Here is a 19,835-nt window from a genome sequence, read left to right on the forward strand (position 1 = left end):
ATTTGGTAGTTGTTTGCCTTACATCAGCATATGTCCTTGGTAGTCATTTGCCTAAAATTAGCATATGCCCTCAACATATGACCATATTTGGTAGTCATTAGGCAAACACTGGAATCTACCCTCTACATATGACCATATTTGGTAGTCATTAGTCTAACACTGGAATCTACCCTCTACATATGACCATATTTGGTAGTCATTAGGCAAACACTGGAATCTACCCTCTACATATGACCATATTTGGACGTTGTTTACCCAGAAATGTTAGCCTATCACTGAGCACCATGGCTGTGCCCAGGTTATCCAGCAGGTCCAGACTGGAGAACCCGCCCTTACTGCTGTACTCCGACAGGAAACGGTCAGCAAGGAACGTCGCAAAAGACGCATCCTGGGACAGAAGAGACATCACACTCAAGGTCAAGTCTATGGAATACACAAATTTGTTTCAAGACATTGCAAGATTTAGAGTAGTACTGACGATAATTTTATTTCACTATACAGTTTGGTAAAGGTAACAAAAAAGTGCAACAAGTAATACATAACTGACATATGAAGAGAATGGTAGCAGCAAATAAACATTTGTGTTACATGTACCTTTGAACGGAGAGCCCATGACAAGGCTGAACCTAGTCTCTCATTCCGTAACGCTCGTACTCCCATCACCTTACAGATACTGTGAGCTGAAAAACAATAAAAGTTTATTATTCCATGCACAAACATTGTCTTTGTTAAGTGACATAACAAGCACAGCAAGACTTTTACTAACAATGTAGGGAAACTCTTAGTCGTCAATATGGCACGTTTGCCCATGGCATTGTGTAGTATAATAATACGTTGTTTGGCTCAAAGCCCTGAGTTCCAGTCCCCTCATATGCCCTGACATTGTGTCCTTGGGAAACACAACTTTCCTCACTTCACCCAGCAGGTGAAAATGAGTACCTAGCTTTGGTTCTGGACCTCCCTTTGATAGAGCGTTAAATGGACTTGTCCCGTGTTTGAGCAAACAAAAAAAACCTTGTACATTGTACTTACATATGTCCTTCATGTCTCTCTTCTCACACTCCCTCAGGACTTTTAGTGCCTTCTGTTCAGTCTGCAATGGTAGACGTTCCAGGTAGAACTCTAGGTAGTACCTAAGGGGGGAGGGGGGCACATATACTTATCAAAATATCATGCATGGACATTCAAGACTCAGGATCTAACATCCACAATACAGAGTTATTAGCTGAAATCATGAAAGTGTTGACTAAGACAATATCCATTACAAGAACGCAGCACATACTACTTGTGTAATCCTTGGTATGACAGGGCCAGGGATCAACTAACCAAATGCACCAATGACAAAGACATAGGAGGTTATATCAGTAAGAACAGCAAAATTTAGACCAACTATTTTTTCCTTACCTTCCAAACTCAGGACAGTAGTCGAGATAGCTGGCCCCCACCTGCCACAGACTGGGGTGGGACATCAGACTGGAGGCATAGTCTAACAACAGGAACTCTCTCAGGTTGGACCCGTAACTGCAGGAAACAGATAAGGGAAGCTGCAGTTTTATAAGGTTCTGCTAGGGAGCGCCAATGTCTAATCACTAAGTCTAACCATCCTTGGTCTAACGACAAAAGGTTTTTCTACGGTAGGTAGGGAAACAGGAAACAACAGATAAGGAAACAGATAGATAAAGAAAGCTTCACATATCTAGCACACACAGTATAGGAAAATATCTTGTAGCATGTTAAGGACACTTCTAAAATGACCTATATCACTGTGAGGAGTGCCTTACTTGAGACTGTGTGACTCCAGTTGTCCACACTGGAACAGCAGGTCTGCAAGGTGTGCCACAAACCACCAGTTTCCCAGGAGAGAACTGTACACATACAGGTTCAACATTACTTACCCCGGTAATACTGGAAATCTCATATATTGCAATGGTAAAAGCTCATCAGGCCATGAGTCCATGACCTAACATTAAATTCTAAGAAATAAAAAAAACCTATACAACTTAGGGCAGTACCAAATGTTCCTAAAGCCCCGTTTACAAATCAAGATTTTAGCTCGGCCGAGTCTGCCATTTGTTCGTAGGCATCAGGTTCATGCCTCCTCGTAATTTAGAGCTTGCTGACACCTCGGCCGAGCTAAATTTTTTATTTGTAAACGGGGCTTAAGCATTTGCAAATTTTTATGAAATTTGTACAAATGTAAAGTAGTGACAAATGCACAACTTACTATGCAAAAAAATGCAAATCTCATGGGATATGCACTGTGTCACATTAATCAGTTTGGGAAGCGCATGAATTTTATGGCACATGCAGTCCTTTTACGCCAAACAACCGAACGCTGTGTGATTTGTGTGGCTTTCATACGTTTTGGGGCATAGTGATGACCACATTTTCCACAAAATTCTTTTAAATGCTTTGGCACTCCTAGTTACTCTATTCACAAGCCAATAAGAAATATAAATAAAAGAACAAGCTGACCTTGTAAACCCTTGTAAACCCTTATAAAGATTTGGTCTTATTGTCGGAGATACAAGTCAGTCTCTGTTTTCATCGTAAACAGAACAAAACACGCACAAACATGTGCTCGGCACGGGGAATCCCCGACCTTCAAGTTCTCGATCGGCGGAAGAATAAAACGTTCACATAAGAGGTGTTCGACGTAAAAACAACAAGTATACCTTTGCTTCCTTTTGATATGAGTTTTGAGCCCGCAAAATCTCCAAAAACGGCAGTAATTTTCGGGGCAAAATAACGCTGCAAAAATGGCGGTCTGAGTTGTTGTTTATCCTAAGCCAATCAGATAGCTAGCTGCCCCTGACGTCACAGATCTCGCGAGATTTTGTTGCGAGAGTTTACGATATTTTCGCCGCCATTACCGCTAGTTACCTGCACAATGTTTTTCGTCATTTCTCAACGCAAATTTCTCGATCTTTGGAAGGTTTTAGATGATCTACAAGTATAGTGCAACATAAAAGAGAATATATACAAGTTCTATTTTTTTCCAAGTCCAAGAAGCGTTTCCAGCCGTTCCGGTTTTAACCGGACTTGAACCGAAACTTATTTACAAGTCTAGTGCCGGGTTCGGCGCGGCGTAGTTTGATAGCGGTAAATAATTTATGACAATTACGCTCATTTTTCGCCGTGAACATTAAAGTCACGTGACAAAATCACATGCCGCGGTCGTTTTGGCACTGTTTGGGTAACATGCGGTCGCCTTTAGTGGCGGTCGAAGTCGCGTTGGACAGTGGTCGTCATATACAGAAATGTTGATGCTTACGTCTATGGGAAAATTCAAGGGACCGCTTTTCAGCGGTCGTAGTGGACAGTGGGTCGTTATGCACAGGTGGTCGGTAGACCAGATTTCACTGTAATAACAATCGAATGTGTGTTTTAATTAGGATATTTACGATACCTGCTCTCCTTGATCACTTGGTGAAGGTCAAATTCTATTGCAGCCAGTAGGATGTTATCTAGGGGTCCTAGCGTGGCATGGCCATCGTAAGCATCAATACATGCCTGAAAAAAATAAAATAAACAAAGGATGAACACTTATTCTTTTAGTATAAATTGGTACAGCAATGATCCACCTAGCATTTTCTAGCTCATAGCTCTTCTAAAATGCAGTTGTGCACTCTGTAGGTTGTGAGTTCAATCCCTGACCGATTCATACTGTAAATGCATTTAAGTTCGCGGGGATTTAATTTCGCGGTAGCAGGAAAAAGGACTTTTCGCGGTGGATTTAAGTTGGCGGTTACACCATAGACTGCAGTCTAATACCATAGTAGAAAAATGTTCGCGGTGGTTTTAAGTTTGCAGTGAAGTGGTCGCCGCGAAAACCGCAAACATTAATCCAACGCTAACATTTCTGCATTTACAGTACCAAAGACTTTAAAATTGGTACATACTGCTTTCTCTGCTTAGCATTTGGGAACGCGTGTGGTAGTTGAACACACACCACTACCGGTGGACTAGCCCCATGCTGTAGTGATTGAACAATGCTGTGTGGCCCAAGGGCTATTGAAATGGAGATGGGTGCCAACCTATGCACAATCTGGTGCTGGAAGGACTTAAACTTTCCAGCACTTGTCCAGGGCACTAAACATTTCTTGCAGAAAGAAGCGTTCCCACCTTGACGTGATACTGCAGATCGAAAGCCTTGACAGTGGGGTTACAGTACAGCAGTTTGGAGACTAACATCCGGTACCAGGTCTCGGTCAGGTCTCTGGGGATGGAATAAGGAATGGAATATGTGTAAAAAAAAAATACATAGACAAATCCTTGTTGTCCATTAGCAGAGAGAAGATCTAGTCATCAAACCACAGTAAAATATTTTTCATTGTTTAGTCAAAGCTGCATTTCATAGCTTGACATTCTTGGTGCATATGCGCTTTTGTGCACTCAAAATTGAGATTGTTACCTCATTTTTGCATCTAGATATGTGTGTGCAGTTACGTACATTAAGGTACTATTGTTAACTAGTAGGCAGCATATTCTTCACAGTTGGGCATCAGAGAAAAAGAACTAAACCTTTGTTTGTTCAAAAAATCTTTACTTGATAGAATTTCAGACACAAGTTCTGAGGAGAGACAGTGAGGCTTGTAATGAGGTTTTAAAATTATCAAAAATTTTGGAATATTCTTTACAACGGTCACTTTTATTTCTTGTGACTGAGGGCTTACAGATTTACTTGACAATTAAGTCCTCCTTCAGACTTACTTAAGTTCCAAGAAGACATCCTCATCTCCACACAATATCTGTAAAATAAGTGAAAGAAAAGCCACGTTTAAAGGCAAGATTGAAGTTCAATAAAACAAATTTCCTTAACAGTAACACATTGTGAATTGTGAATGATCCCTTGTTGATGACTCACTCTACATATGGTCTCCAGGTTCTTGTTTGTGTTGAACTCTCCCTCCGAGTAGCGCCGGCGACATTCGTCCTGCCAGTGGCGCCACTTCATATCAAACTCCGCCAGAGACTGGCCCGTATACAACTGGAAAAAAGTACAAAAAATACTATGGAACTGGAAAGCAGTTACTGGTACTGCAATTTAAACACAGCTATCTTGCGTTTTCAACGTGAAAACTTGAGTTTTCAAAGGATATCAACATGCAAATTGCTGGTGATTTGCATACTAGTTATTCTATGACAGAAACAGAGCTTTCCCATTGGCTAATGCTAGATCTAGTTATTGTCTAAATATGCTGTTGGATAATAAGGCTTCTCCTAACAGACAGTGTAAAATATCATTTGAAATCCATAAAACAAGTTTTATTTAAAGATGATTGTTCTACTTACTGTGAAGAATGGCATTTTTCTGAGGAGCTCGTCTATGCTGGCATATTCCTGCATGAAAGAATGTATGAATTGGTGTCTTTACTGGCACAAAAATACCGGTAACAAGGTTTCTACATAGGGAGACAAAAAGCTAGATTATGATACTACATTGTATCATGATTAGGGGTGGGTACCGGTACAAAAAATTTAGGTCCAGGTCCGGTTCAGGTCCAGAGGATCAGGTACAGGTCCGGACCTGAACCTGGACCTGATTCAGTATGTGAAAGCATGTGAATGGAAGATACTGAAAAAATGGTCTATTTTGCTACAAAGAAATCTGTTTTGTGGAGTATTCGACTCCCACTGGTGTTTTAAAATCCTACAAGGCTAACTGCCTCTGTACGATTAAAAATAAAACTTGGTAGAAATGACTATAGGATCCACTCTACTTCGCTATTGTTATTTTCTTCAACAGGTAAGCCCTAAGATGTGTTAATTCCTGATTATATAATCTGTTTATTTTCCAATAGGTCCAACATCTGGTCCACCAAATTTTTTCAGGTCCGGTTTTTCCGGACCGGTCCAATAAGAAAAAACGTTTTTGCCCAGCCCTAATCATGATGTGTTTGAGAACAAATTTAACCATACAAACATTGATTATGATATCCAAACAATCATACAATGCAGTAATAAGTTAGCACTATTGTACTTACATCATACACATCCATACTTCTGGTCGGGTCCAGAGACAGAAGCTTTCTTGCTTCATCACCTCTGCCCTGAAGAACATATAAGTAGATCTGGAAAACAAAATAATCAATTTATTAAATCATCATATCATCAATATTTTACAGCTTGATAAAATGTTAACTACATGTCTCTGCTTTGGAAATGATCATGGGCTTGTTATATCCATGATACCACTTATGAAATTATGAAGTATGTGTTACTATAATTAAGTCAGGGTTGGACAAGTCCATTAGCCCGATTGTCCTGGGCAAGTAAAAGTGCTAATCAGGCAAGTGCATGTCCTACCTCCCTTGTCCAATTGGGCAAGCAAGATAAGAGAGACAGTTTGATATACTTTTTACCCTTCACAGACATGGCATCAAGCAATGGTCAACACAGAAAAATAGACCCAATAACAAAAGAATCCTATTGTTAGAAATGAAAATCCATAAAAAAAATGTCATTTAAATTTTGGGCAAGTGAAAAGTTAGTTTGAGCAAGTAAACTTTTTATGTACTTGCCCGATCGCATAGGACGCAAGTGAATTTTAGAAAACTTGTCAATCTCTGTATGCAGGGCTCGAAATACTGGGTGCATGTGCACCCAGGTGCACCCAAAATTGGAGCTGTCCAACCAATTTTTTTCTGTGAGTGCACAGGGTGCACCCAAATATTTTCTTACGTTTATGTATGTAAAGATATCAAAGTATATTAGTATACATCATATTCTTGACATCTAAGTTCACAAAGATGATAAAAATGTCTGTCATAGTATTTGTTTAAGAATTTGATAGCTTGTAACTAAGTTTTATTAATAGTTTATTACTTAAATTTAAGTGGTGCACCCAAAAATTTTTTGGTGCACCCAATTTTTTTAGCTGGGTACACCAGTGCACCTAATCCCCAAAATGAATTTCGAGCCCTGGTATGTGATATTTTCCATTGCTATGGAAGAATGAGATTTGATACATACAGCTGACCAGTAGCTGTCATGTAAATGTGGAGTGTCTGAGGTCGTTGCCTCCCTGGCGTATCCATCAGCTTCATTGAAGTGCCACTTTACCCAGTCTAGCAGCTGGGCTAACACAACGCCACCTAGCAACACAGGAGAAAAGTACACCTAACAGTCAGCATGCCAAGCCATCTAAAACAGCAATTATTAGATAGAGAGAATTAAACACTTGCAAATTCGAATACCGGATTCAGACGTTGCAATTGCTGTTGTTACAATTTTTTGTTTGGAGGTACAGTCAAACCTGTCTATAGCAGCCACTCAAGGGACCGGACAAATTTGGCCACTATAGACAGGTGGCCTCTGTATAGAGGTGGCAACTTGTAGATAAAATACCCAAGGGACTGACAAAAAGTGGCCACTATGGACAGGTGGCCCCTCTGTAGAGGTGGCCCCTAATACAGGTTTGACTGTACCAGATTTTCTCTCAACTTCTGGGGCATTGAAAAGTTTGTTTTTCTGTATCTGTGTCTGTATCTGTATCTATATAGCCGGTATAACCACCCTTCAGCGTAAAACACCAACAGACTTCTTTTGTTCGAATTTTTGTCAAATTGATGTTCTTAAGGAATAAAATTGTTGGCACAGGTTAAAACAGAGTAGTTTGGCAATTAAATCGGTGATTTCCGACCTGGGTATGACATAAATGAAACACAACATGGTGTATTCTCTCTATGTACAAGATAAGAAGCGCCACCTGGTAGACTCTCCACGAATAGGATCTCACACAGACTCCAGATGAGCTCCACCATGCTGTAGATCTCCACCTGCAGACCGTATTCCTCAGCTGTCACATCATCACGCGCAGCTTCCTCTGCTTGTTTCAACTGCATCAGGCACGCCCTGATCACCGAGCGGTACTTCCGACTGAAGTTCGACAGTCTGTGTAAACAGTAAACAACAACAAGTAAACAACCTCCGCCTGCTTCAGCTACATCAGGCACGCCCTGATCACCGACCAGTACTTCCGACTGAAGTTCGACAGTCTGTGTAAGCAGTAAACAACAACAGGTAAACATTCAGCATGGTAATCCATGGTCTAGTGAACACCTATGCATTGCCAATGTGCATACTTTTTTTCTCACCCCTTTTTATTTTTCCTCACATACTGTTAAAGGTTTTCAGTTCACAGGGATCTAATTTTGCTGTAGAGAGAAAATAGAGAATTTTTGATGGCCTAAAATTTGCATTTGCAAGCAGAGGACAGAGCTAGCATATTTTAAGTTTGCAGGAAAGAGGTGAACATAAATTCATTGAACAGATGCTTTGGTACCAGGCTATATTTTTCATCCTTTCTAATAAGTCAAATAAGAGTCTAGATTACTAACCATACCAGATTTTAAGACAAAATTTCACAAACAATTGAAAATAATGGAAGGCTACAGTGAGAAAGTGTAAGATAACTGATGGCCCAACTTACTGAGGTTTCCTGTTGGATGTTGTACTTGTAGTGTCTGGTTGGTGGTGTTGAAGGGCCACAAAAGTTCCTACAACAACAAGTACAGTAATTGATTAACATGTAGGTTCAGTAAAAAGTGGCAACTGAGAATAACCCATGTATTACATTGTGTACGGATGAATAAACTCTGTTTAAAGTGCATAATAACGATAATGTGATTATATTCTGCATGTATTTCACTATCTGATAAGAATATGAAATTGGCGTACAGAGAATCCTCCTAACGCCCGGTCCCCAACGGCACTACCTTATGGGGCCCTGCTGTCCCAGGCCCTACCTACGGGTATTATGATTGTCGCCACAAACAAGCTGTCAACCAATCAGAGAACAGGCCTTCCTTGGGCTTGTTGTTGTCGCAAGCTGTCTCGCAAAGGCCGCTGGGAAGCTATCAGCCAATCATGTTACGTATTACCATGACTTTGTTTGCTCACCATGCCAACGCCCGATCCCCAACGGCTGACTGCCCATATAAGGGCAAGCTCATTAATATTCATAAGCAAGGCACCCCTAATAACCGAATACTGTGGCTGATTTGTCAGGGTTGATATCATAGGCTTTGCCGTGATTGTCAACCCTGAGTGTGAGGGTGGTACAGAGCAGTCTGGACAGAAAGAGTGGACCTGGTCCGGGCAAATCGCCCATGATGATGATGATGTAATGATTCAATCTATTCTGTATTCAAACAACTTGCAGGTAAAACACTTATATTGTGCTATTCTGAAAAGTGCTAGGGATGCGTCGTATAAGTTTGTACGTTGTACTTAAGTTTAGTTTACGAATGATCTAAAAATCTACGACCGAAAGTCCAAAACCATCTATACACATCCAAATTTATCAATGGTAATACCATGATAATTGTACCCCAACAAAACTGATAAGAGGGTATGATTACCGTATTACCGTAAGTTCTTGTATTTTGCAGTCCGGCAATGTGGAACAGTATAAACTTTTGTCTAAAAGTAAACCCTATGATTTCACACAGAAGTTGAAACCAAAGTTGTTACCGTGTGTCTCGTTGATGAGTTTCCTGATGATGGGGTTATTGACCTCCTGAGTGCCCCACCTGACCTCGTGGACCCGCGGACTCTCCCGGATACCCGAGGTCACGCCCTCTGGGGGGAGAGAAATACTGTAAATGCATTTAAGTTCGCGGGGATTTAATTTCGCGGCAGCGGGAAAAAGGACTCAAGTTCGCGGTAACACCATAGACTGCAGTCTAACACCATAATAGAAAAATGTTCGCGGTGGTTTTAAGTTCGCGGTGAAGTGGTCACCGCGAAAACCACGAACATTAATCCACCGCGAACATTTCTGCATTTACAGTATCACGTCAGGATCACAGTTCTAGTTGAGTCATACAAAACTATTGATATATGCAGGATTATGATAACCATAATTAACATTTTGATTCAGTATACAGTATAGCCTAGTCTACTAGTAAGGAACAAGCCAGTACTCTTTTCAAAAGGTGTGGTGGGTTCTTTAACATACTTGAGCACTTCTCAAACATGGGACCTCCATTTTACATACTATCTGAGGGACGGCCCTTGCCGAAGCAAGGTACCTATTTTCACCTGAGTGAAGAGAGGAAAGCCGTGTAAAGTGCCTTTCCCAAGGGCACAAGATCACAAGGTGACACGGCAGGATTTGAACTCCAGACCTTTTGGTCCCGAGCCAAACACACTGCCGCTGTGCAACGCGAGCCCACAGTTAGCTACTAGATTACAAGAGGGTCTGCATGCTCTTTTACGCAAGGCGTAGGCAGCCTATTTTATTTCCCGTAATTCGTAGGAAAACCAGCTTATATACGTAAATCGTAGCGAGGCGACGAAATTTAAATTAGCGTAATTGCCTTCCTTGATTTAGCGTAATATGTTGGGGGTTCTCCTGAATTCAGCGTAAATCGTTGTCAGGACCCCCATGCGGACCCTCTTACAAGTATTACAGCCATCATACCCTGCGGTGGATGGAGCGCGGCATGCACGGCCAGCTGGTTCCCCGCGCCCCACCGTGCTGATATCCCCATCCGGAGGTGGGGGTCACTGATGGTCTAGGGAGGAGGGAAAATAAATATGGTGACAAAAGGAAAGATATGAAAATTATGTTTTAAATTATTCAAAACATAAACAGAGATTCTACTTGCTCACTTATGAGACGAAAAGTTTGAAGGCACAACAGATGTTAAGATGCTTGTTCTTGTGCAAACGATATCATATTAGTGATATTGCATCCAATAAAATTATCTAGAACGACACAAAAGTATGACTAAAATTTTATAACTTGCTGTTTGTGTGATGGGGGAGGGGGGCAAGCATTTGGGAGATCCCGAAGGACTCACGTTAAGCTCAGAATCACTGTGATATCGTTTCTATGTGTCAAAAGGAACGGTTCCACATAAGGGACTGCATAAAAGGACTAAAAAGGTAGGAATTACCGTAATTTCTGGCTGTTCACCGTCGTCAAAGTCTTCTTCCATGCCGTTTGCCGCCATTTTGGTTGGGTACCGCACTGCTTCATGGGATATATGAGGGTCTACATAGAGGATCCCAACCATCCCTTACTATGAATTTAGAAGAGCTCCCTTCATATTACGCTAAAATCAATGAACATAATTACCTGAAACTGTTCGTCTCGTAACGTATGACATGATTTCCTTTCAAAGTGTGATTCACGGGAAATCAAAATATAAATTCCGGTAAAGGGACATGCAGACCCTCATATATAAGGTCAAAGGTCGAACACATGTGTTTTCAGGAAGGACACAGAAACTGGATAGAGCACGTCTTCAGTTTTTCACAAAGACAGCGGTGTTTGAAACGATCTTCCTTTAAATCGACTCCCAAAGGTACCGCACAACGTGTGGATAGTGGTATGCTTTTCTGTCTTATAATGTTGAAGAGCTAGACACGTCTAGATAGCGTAGAAGAAGTGTTGGGAGGGGAGTGGTAAAAATATATGTTAAAAGTTACAAACTATGCACATGTTCTTTACTTGTGCCTTGTCTTTTTTCTCTGTTACAGGTATCTGAAGAGCTCGGTGTCTTCAGGATTCAACAACAATCATGCTATCTGCATTACCATTGGTCAGGTCTGCTTTGAAGAGGACCAATCACGTCAGACTTACGAGAGTTCTCTCACTGAACAGCGCTAACCTGCACAGATACAATTCTACAGCTTTACTATGTGGAAAACCAAACTCCTTTTGGGTCCAAAATTTCAACAGAAGTGTGTTGAATTCTTTATCAACATGCCTTGTGAAGAGGTTTCACCAAAATATTCCACAAATGAAGAACAGCAACCTGCAGAAGAATAAGAAAGACAAAGGGTATGACGTCGTGTATCGCTTCCCGTACATGCGTATCCTCGCAGCCGTCTCTCGCTTCAAAATCGCGCAGACGACGCTGATGGTTTTCATGATCCCCATCACGGTTACGGTAGCCGTTGAAGGCGACGCGTCGTGGGCCACGGCGAACTCTGTCATCGGCTTGGGAATCTTTTCAACCATCATGTTGTACGCCATGAGCGAATACCTGAGAAAATTCATCGGCGTCGTTAGTATCAACCAATCAGGAGACACTGTTAAACTTTCGCACCTGAATTTCTGGGGGCGGCGTGTGGAGACGTACGTCGATATCAACAATGTCGTACCGATGACGGAAACAGGGGACAAGGAAGGCGAACTGTTCAAGAAATTCAAGCTGTATGACTCGGACCTAACCTTGTACTACACCTTAAGGGTGGGTCACATCCTCGACAAGGAAAAGTTGGGTAGAATCTTGGGTACCTTGGAGTGATGTCATTTCACTGTGTTTGTAAATCATGGTCAGTATTAAGTCTTCCGACCATTTGATGAAATATTAAATGCATTGTTAAAGTCTTCTTTGCCAATATGAAGTAGCAAGTTGCGCCTGAATACAATGCTTTAAGTAACATTAAGTAGGAATATAGTTACAAAACAATACTGTATATACATAAACAAGAAACTCTTTTTGAAGATTGACATGTGCACTCTCTGTTACATGACCTGTTTACATGTAAACTGGTGTTTATTCTTGAAGATTTTGATAATGATATATGCTGTATTATAATAAATGTGTAATCTGCTTATCAATAGATGATAAAATAGACATTGTAGTATGAAAATGAAAATGCACTTTGTCTAATATTGTTCACCATTTTATCAATGTTTGCAACAATGCAGCCTCGTGAGGTCTGAGGATGTTTAGATTTTACAGTACCAGAACACAGTCCAAGCATGTACCAATTATGCACACACACACACACACACAAACAGATAGACACACACACCTGTACAAAACACACATGTAAACATAAATATTTACATACATACTTACAATTTCAAATTGTAGTCTCTACCAGACACGGGTCATTGGAAAAATAGTTGCAACTTTGGATAAATTCTACGAACTACATGTATACCTCAGTAGATACCTCACTAAGTCCTGGTGGATGATACTGAAGATGCCAGTGCTGTTTCCTGCTATAGTGCTATAACCATGCAGAGAATGACTTTGACTTTATTCAAATCCACATTTGACATAGTATACAAGTATACTGTAGCAAGGAGCTTCTGATAAAAGCTCCTTGATTGTAGGTATTCTTCCTGTGGTATTTATAAACAGGACAACAACTAAATTATAACTTAAATTACTCTTTTTAGAATTCAACCTCTTCTTTTGAATAGGAAGTGGCCAAGAAGTGATACAATGGGACGGCAGCTTAGGGCGTCACTATGAGTCAATCATGCACCTGTCACTTACGCCACCTAGCGAAGTGTAATTGTAATGCTAAGGTTTCGACAATACCTGCTTTTGGCCATGATCTACCGTTCCTTTTTCATGCCGTATGTTGCAAAACATATCTTCCAAAAGAAAGAGAAGGGTATCAACTTAAGACTGAGAAAGATGACGTGAAAGTTAACATAAAGATCACATATCCGCAGCATGAGGCGTTATGATAACAAACTAGGTTATAAGCAGATCATAATAACCTCCCTGTAATAACTAACACCCGGTTGTGATAAGCTCAGACCGTCCATCGGTAATCCAGTGCACACGACCGGTACACCGTGAGCCTAACGCCCCCGCATCGTCATATTTCAACATGTCAAGCATAAACCTCTGTCGGCCCTTTGTGGCATGAAGTTTGTGATGCTGAGATTCTGGTTGAGTAGATATAGTCTCTATCAGACTGACTAGGCTACCCTGGCTACGTAGGTAAAATAATTTGCCAGGGGAGTTTTGCTACCAGAGGAGTTAGCCGGCCGGAGGGGAAACATGAACCTTAGCGTGTACTGACTCCCCTGGCCAATTTCACAATATTTTGCCGAATTCTACGACCCCTTGCCCCGGCGTAGGAAGGCCTGTCGGCTAACTTTAAAATGTATATAAGGCCACACCAATTTAATTTCTTGGTTCACAGATTTTTTCATAAAAAATATGGAGCGAGAGGGCGAAATAAAAATAAAAATTGTAAAATGGTTGGGGTAAAGGTAAGGGCTAATCCAAAACATAACGAAAAAAAGTTTTCAGCTTGAAAAAAGTACAAAAACACTATTATTGTACAGTAACAGCACCTGTACCTACACTTTAAGGAGCTTATAATATAAAGGCAAATTTGCTACACCAGAAAGTTGGTGAATGGTTTCATTAATGGTGAAAATTTGCTGAGTGGTAATTTGTTTCCAAAAAATAGAAGCGAGCGAATCCGTGAGCCAAGAAATTAAATTGGTGTGGCCTAACGTTATTTGCAGTGTCGTGAATTAACATTGGAGAAGTCATCGCGAAAGCCAAGGACGAAATCAAAATCAACGCGAACTGAGCGTTTCCAAATTTGTTTAGCCAAGACGTCAGACTAGTAGAGATCACAAAATGTAGACGCAACTCTTTCAAGTGTGGAGATGTTTATGTCTTGATGACGTCACCGCCTTTGAGAGGACATTTTCCCTGTATTAACTCTAAGCCCAAGAAACAGAGCAGAGTCGGTGAGATGCCCAGTAGATACCCCTTAGTAATACCACACTAGGTTTTGTTAGATGGAAAGAAACTGAGAAAACGAGGAAGATATCTCCTGTAGTTTACTCTCCAAGCAGATGTTGGGGGTGGGGATGGGCTTTTGACATCCCTGATGATGATGATGATGATAATGATAATGACATTGAAGTTTCGCCAAAAATAGTTACTCAAGTGTCTTAGCCTTGCTATCCTTTGAAATCCAAATTGTCTTCAGCTTGACTTTGGCTTAGCTTTGTTTTCTTTGGAATCCAAATTGCCTTCAGTCTGAATTGTCTTACAACCTTTCCTATTGGACATCTGAAATTGTCTTCATTCATAGTTAGGGTATAAAAGACCTGTTTCTTCCAGATCTCTTCAGTGTCACTGACGAAGGATAGTGGATTCTATCCGAAACGTCTGACCGTTTCAAAACCATATCCCGTTGCTTGAGTAACTATTTTTGGCGTATCTTATTACCTGGATGTCTAACCTACATCGACTTACATTGAAGTTTATTCACGCGCCCTTGGGGCTAAATGCAGTATGTCGCATACAAATAGACTGGTAGGTAAGCTATTCTATGTCATATTTATCTATATTTCTACATGCTTCTTCCCTCTTCTTAAAACATGTGAAGACGAACTTACAGAGTTCTTCTATTTAAATCGTAGTTAGCTGATGACATCAGATTTTGACAAAGTCTTCCTTTGTTAGTTGCGCATATTTCTGTTTTGCAAGTGCAGTATAATAATGATGATGATGATGATGACTGTGGCAGTGTCATTCCTGTTCTACTCAGCACCGTGCGATGTGAGCGTGTGACAATTACTCGTCCGTCCCGCCGCACTGTTTCCCTAACACCAAACTGTCCAGTCTTGTTTATACTTCACAAAGACATGCCCAAGGTTTGAAGTGGACCGAAAAACAAAACGGCCCACTGATCACCCTGGGAACGGGACACCAATCTTGTTACCAGGGTGTCTTGTCACCCGGAAAAATATGACGGAGGTCAAGTGAACAATGGCTACGGTTTACTGAAACAATGAACCTTCCCTGAGACTTAAATTGTCTCTGACTCTCTCTAGGCCATCGTTCAAGTGCAAGTCGGTAAACAACATGACAGGGGGATTTAAGACCAGCTTAACATTCGTGACACACACGAAGAAATAAAAGGAAGGCACTCTCAAGCAATGACAGTCTGTTTGTTTTTGTAATCCTTGTTTCTGTTCAATCTTAGGACGTCCATATTGAGTCTTGTCAGTCCGTGTTATCGACAGATGGTAGACAATGGAAGATTTCAAGCGGAATACTAGTATGTTGTGCAAACAACGTACACTTTTGAGGTGTTCTTTTTCAGGGGAATCTTTCATAACAGAAAATATTTTTTTCTAAGAATTGGAACAAAATCATGTTGTTTGTGGATACATATTTCATATGGTTCAATAGATGGGAAAGTTCGTATGGGCGAAGCACTGACTGAGGCCAAAGTTTGGAAGGATGCTGACATACGATTGACACACAGGTTGATATATCAAGATAGGACACGTACAGTCATAACAGAGAGATCCCGGGGGAGGGGGTGACTGACTGTGTCCTAGAAAGAGAACCCCGTTTCGCTGTAAGAAAATCTCAGGTAGTTTGACTCTCATGTGACAATTTCAACACAGAGGAGAACACAGGAGAAGGGATATATGGAGCGAGGACCTTGCTTGAATGAAGTAAGAGTACATCAGGATAGTTTTGCAGAAATGTTTAAAACAGGAAGAAAGGGGTACCGAACAAGAAATAACAACAAGCTAAAGGGAAGAAATAGGCGATTCTTCAAAATGGTTTGTCCGTAACAACAAGGGAGCTATGTAACGTTAAAAGTTACACATACATGTTTAAGCTAACACAAACCTCTGTTTTGGTAATGCATTGGTTCATGTACTTTCCAAGCAGAGGTTCGGCTACGTCGTGTTTTAGGCGTTTTCATCTTTATTATTTTCAAAGCCCGATAAAACGCCTAAAACACGTCAAAAACAACAGCCAGGCCGAACCTCTACTTGAAGGTTCATGTTTCCTTTCAAAACTAGCTCATTAAAATGTGTGTCTGTGTGTCTGTGTGTGTGTGTGTCTGTGTGTGTGTGTAGTGTATGTGTGTGTCTGTGTACATGTGTCTTCGTCAGTTATGCATATTTGTGGACAGCAATAACTCAAGAACCTCTGGATAGATTGTTAAGATATTCGGTATATATGCAGGTGTTCGCAAGACGAAGGTCAGGGTCAACTTTGGGCACCCTTGATGTGTGACTTTCTTCTTCCCCTTTCCGCAAACAGCTTTAAAGTCTAAAAAAATTATTACATCCATAATAAAAACGGCTACGGCGAAAAAAAAATAACGTGCATCATTTCCCAACGGAGTACAGACGACATGCCAATCCACATGCGATTGCGACATACGGAACATAGAGATATAGGTGCGAGCACTCAACGCACAAAGTGATTACAAGACTCTGTTGCTGGAGGTTACCCTTCAGTCACAGAGTAACAAGTTCTGTGTAGCTCTAGCGGCTAACAGGTTCATTGTGGGAGACCCGCGGACGGTAACGTTGTTTATTATTTCGTTCCACAGACTAATCTGATGACAAATAGCACTGACATATTTCATCCCCGCAAAAAAAGACGACATTTACAGTAATACAGGATACGTTCTACTTGCAGATAGGGCTGACTGGAAGTAGTTACAACTATTTGTGTGGAGGCGTTAAACATTATAGTTTAGAACAACGTTACAATACTTAAGTGGGGGCCAAAAATCGAAATTTTTTTTCCCCCCCCAAAAAACCTTTAAAAAAGTTTTTTCCCCCAACCCTTTTTTCAGAAGCCTTTGGTTTTTTTTTTTTTGGAAGTTCCCCCCCCCCCCCCCCCCCCCCCCCCCCCCACAAACAAGAATGCAAACTACTAGTAAGTACTCTCCAAGCAGAGGTTTGGCTTCGTTTTGCTTTTGACTTCTTTTTCGGCGTTTTGTCGGACTCTAATTCTCTAGTGAAACGCGTCTAAACAGGGGCCAAAACAGACCGGAGCCTAACCTCTACTTGGAGGGTACAAACCAAGTTTTACCGAAGGCCTGAACTAATCCTAAAAGTTTAATTAAAGAATATTTTTCGACCGATTGACGAGCATTTCCCCTCTAAAGAAGGTGGCCAGAATCCTCCGTTATTTTTCCCTTCTATACTGACGACAAATATGATGATTAGGACTTTCACACGTGTCACTATCATTCGTCCTTTTGATAAGCACCAAGTGGCTCAAATTAAGCTGAAGTTCTCTGTTCCAGTGTGCCGATAGCCGAGGTGCATTCATGATAGACAGGACTTAAACCGCACTGTGCTCCGAAATGGGGGTCTGGCATCCCTCACAAGATAAGAAGTCCTACAGCGACGTCTTATATCTTAACCTGTTGTATGCCAGATGGCCTAAAGCTTGGATTGTTTCAGGAGAGTCATAGCCTTGAAGGATATGTTGCTTGCTAGGGGGGATTGTTTTGGACTCGGTATTGAAGTGCATTGAGAGAGATCCGCTAACCCCTACAGTCCGACATTACATTGGTACTGACAGAGAGTCGTGGAAGGAATTCTATGTGCGCGGGGAATGTCACAGGCCTTGCCCGGAATGTTATAGCTGTCCAGAATCTTCCTCAGTTTTCCTTCCACATACTACATCGCTTAGCACTGTAGAGTGATCTTAGTGAGCCTTGAGCAATCCACTAGTAAACTCCAAGCAGATCCTACAATGGCATAAGATAGTACCAACTGGCCAAGGAGTGTAGTCAGCCAAGAGGTGTCCCATTTGCGGTAGCAAAACACGCCTTTAGCCAGCTTCACTCCTCTGCCAGCTTTTGATACTATCTTATGCTACCGTAGAATCTGCTTGGAGATTAATCCACTAGGTCCTCTAGTGCTAGCTTCCGGGTTTGGTACGCCGAAGATGGAAATACTTTTCGGAAGCTAGTTCACCTTTATCCTAGCCGGAGTACCATCCTCCATAGTGACCACTGGCTCAATCCTTTCGCTTGCTTACCACGTACAAGCCAGCGAAAGGATTGCGCCAGATGTCTACGAGGAATGGTACTCAGGCTACCTTTATCCGTTGGGTAGCCTATATCCGTGGTAAAAACAGGGTATTTTCTTTTATCAAATCGACGGACGGCGGTTTCAAATTGTAATACCTTCAAAACATTGCAGGTTAAAACGTGACCGTCCGTCGAGTTTTTACATTCCTAACTCATTAAAAAACGGAAATAGGCTTAAATACATGCGGAAAAGGGTGAACAAGCATTACACACCAAGAAAATTAGTAGCGAAAATAAGATTTACAGGGGCAGTTTATAATTTGCGTAGATAAAAAGATACTGTTTTAATTTTCAAAACACTTGTTGTGACGATATCCCGATGATGAGATTTTCGCTCTCCATTTAAAATCAGACGCATGTGATATGTCATGAAACATGGTTACTACATATCCTGTCCTAACCAATTTCCATTTCATTTCTCATCAGATATACCGCTCAGCTCATGTAGGGCTATAGGATAGTTCAGTTATAGTAGATAACGCAAACAAATCAACTCTACTTCGTCACTGATACCTGCAACTGTAGGGTGAGTAAAGATGAACAAGTAGTGCCTCCGATCCTTTTTTTTTATCTTCGAAGCTAAACCTATGCAATTACGTCGTATTGTGATTATTGTGTTAGACTAGATTTGTGACACTTTTATATGTATATATCCTGACTTATGTGACCTGTACTTAGCTCGGTTGGGCAAAATTGTACAATAAAGGTCTTCATTCATTCATTCATTGAAAGTTCGAGTCCCTGGCCTATCCTTATCTAAAAGTAGATATTGAGAGATAAAACAAACAAACAAACTCCAAGCAGAGGTTCGGCTCCGACTGTTTTTTTAGTCGTTTTTAGGCATAATAATAGCGTGCTTTCTATTTTGTACTGTTTTCTTTATGTCATGATCAGTAGACCTCTGCTTGGAGGGTATACTATACCCGACATAGCGGTGTTGGTTTTAAAACCCCAAACCTCATTGTTAAAACAAAGTTCTGCTCTAACAGTCAATGTTTTGTGTGTATCATGTGTATGAAACATAGAAGGAATGTTACAAAAACGCTCCATGTTTTCAGTACCAATGTTGTTGAAACAACTTCCCCCTCACTTCACACAGTTAAGCATACACCAAACACGTTCTAGTTGAATAGAATGCCGAGTCACACCAACCAAACACGTTCAAGTTGAATAAAACGCCGAGTCACACCACAAAGTTTCAAACGTATGTTTACCGCAACCTTGTGATATTCAAG

The 19,835-nt window shown here is 41.1% G+C and overlaps 2 protein-coding genes across 3 annotated transcripts in view; one reads left to right on the forward strand and one right to left on the reverse strand.

The window, feature by feature from the left end:
• LOC118429056 (nuclear pore complex protein Nup85-like) overlaps nt 1–11,066 on the reverse strand; it is a 14,123-nt gene extending 3,057 nt beyond the window's left edge. The window contains exons 1-17 of the mRNA XM_035839404.1: nt 10,908–11,066; nt 10,430–10,523; nt 9,478–9,585; nt 8,435–8,501; nt 7,712–7,896; nt 6,976–7,097; nt 5,988–6,074; nt 5,296–5,343; nt 4,868–4,990; nt 4,714–4,751; nt 4,126–4,219; nt 3,410–3,513; nt 1,782–1,865; nt 1,405–1,521; nt 1,033–1,133; nt 595–680; nt 256–388 (exon numbers count right to left, since the gene is read on the reverse strand). Of these exons, the coding sequence (XP_035695297.1) occupies nt 256–388; nt 595–680; nt 1,033–1,133; nt 1,405–1,521; nt 1,782–1,865; nt 3,410–3,513; nt 4,126–4,219; nt 4,714–4,751; nt 4,868–4,990; nt 5,296–5,343; nt 5,988–6,074; nt 6,976–7,097; nt 7,712–7,896; nt 8,435–8,501; nt 9,478–9,585; nt 10,430–10,523; nt 10,908–11,027 (1,711 nt within the window). The 5' untranslated portion in view covers nt 11,028–11,066. The remainder of the gene's footprint in view (nt 1–255; nt 389–594; nt 681–1,032; nt 1,134–1,404; nt 1,522–1,781; nt 1,866–3,409; nt 3,514–4,125; nt 4,220–4,713; nt 4,752–4,867; nt 4,991–5,295; nt 5,344–5,987; nt 6,075–6,975; nt 7,098–7,711; nt 7,897–8,434; nt 8,502–9,477; nt 9,586–10,429; nt 10,524–10,907) is intronic.
• A 76-nt stretch (nt 11,067–11,142) lies between these two features.
• On the forward strand, nt 11,143–13,118 carry LOC118429058 (transmembrane protein 186-like). 2 transcript variants are annotated; one of them, XM_035839408.1, is made up of 2 exons: nt 11,143–11,318; nt 11,494–13,118. In XM_035839408.1, exon 2 carries the CDS (start codon nt 11,535–11,537, stop codon nt 12,264–12,266), a length of 732 nt encoding a protein of 243 aa, XP_035695301.1. In that variant the 5' UTR covers nt 11,143–11,318; nt 11,494–11,534; the 3' UTR covers nt 12,267–13,118. The 2 variants fall into 2 exon arrangements, with proteins under 2 accessions (XP_035695301.1, XP_035695302.1); XM_035839409.1 differs by having other exon boundaries at nt 11,178–11,342.
• The last annotated feature ends 6,717 nt before the right edge of the window (nt 13,119–19,835 follow it).

The sequence above is a fragment of the Branchiostoma floridae genome, chromosome 13, assembly GCF_000003815.2.
Source record: "Branchiostoma floridae strain S238N-H82 chromosome 13, Bfl_VNyyK, whole genome shotgun sequence".
In the NCBI taxonomy this organism is placed as follows: Eukaryota; Metazoa; Chordata; class Leptocardii; order Amphioxiformes; family Branchiostomatidae; genus Branchiostoma; species Branchiostoma floridae.

Excerpts from the sequence above, each read along its gene's own strand:
- LOC118429058 (XM_035839408.1), top strand. The coding sequence starts at position 11,535 with ATGCTATCTGCATTACCATTGGTCAGGTCTGCTTTGAAGAGGACCAAT.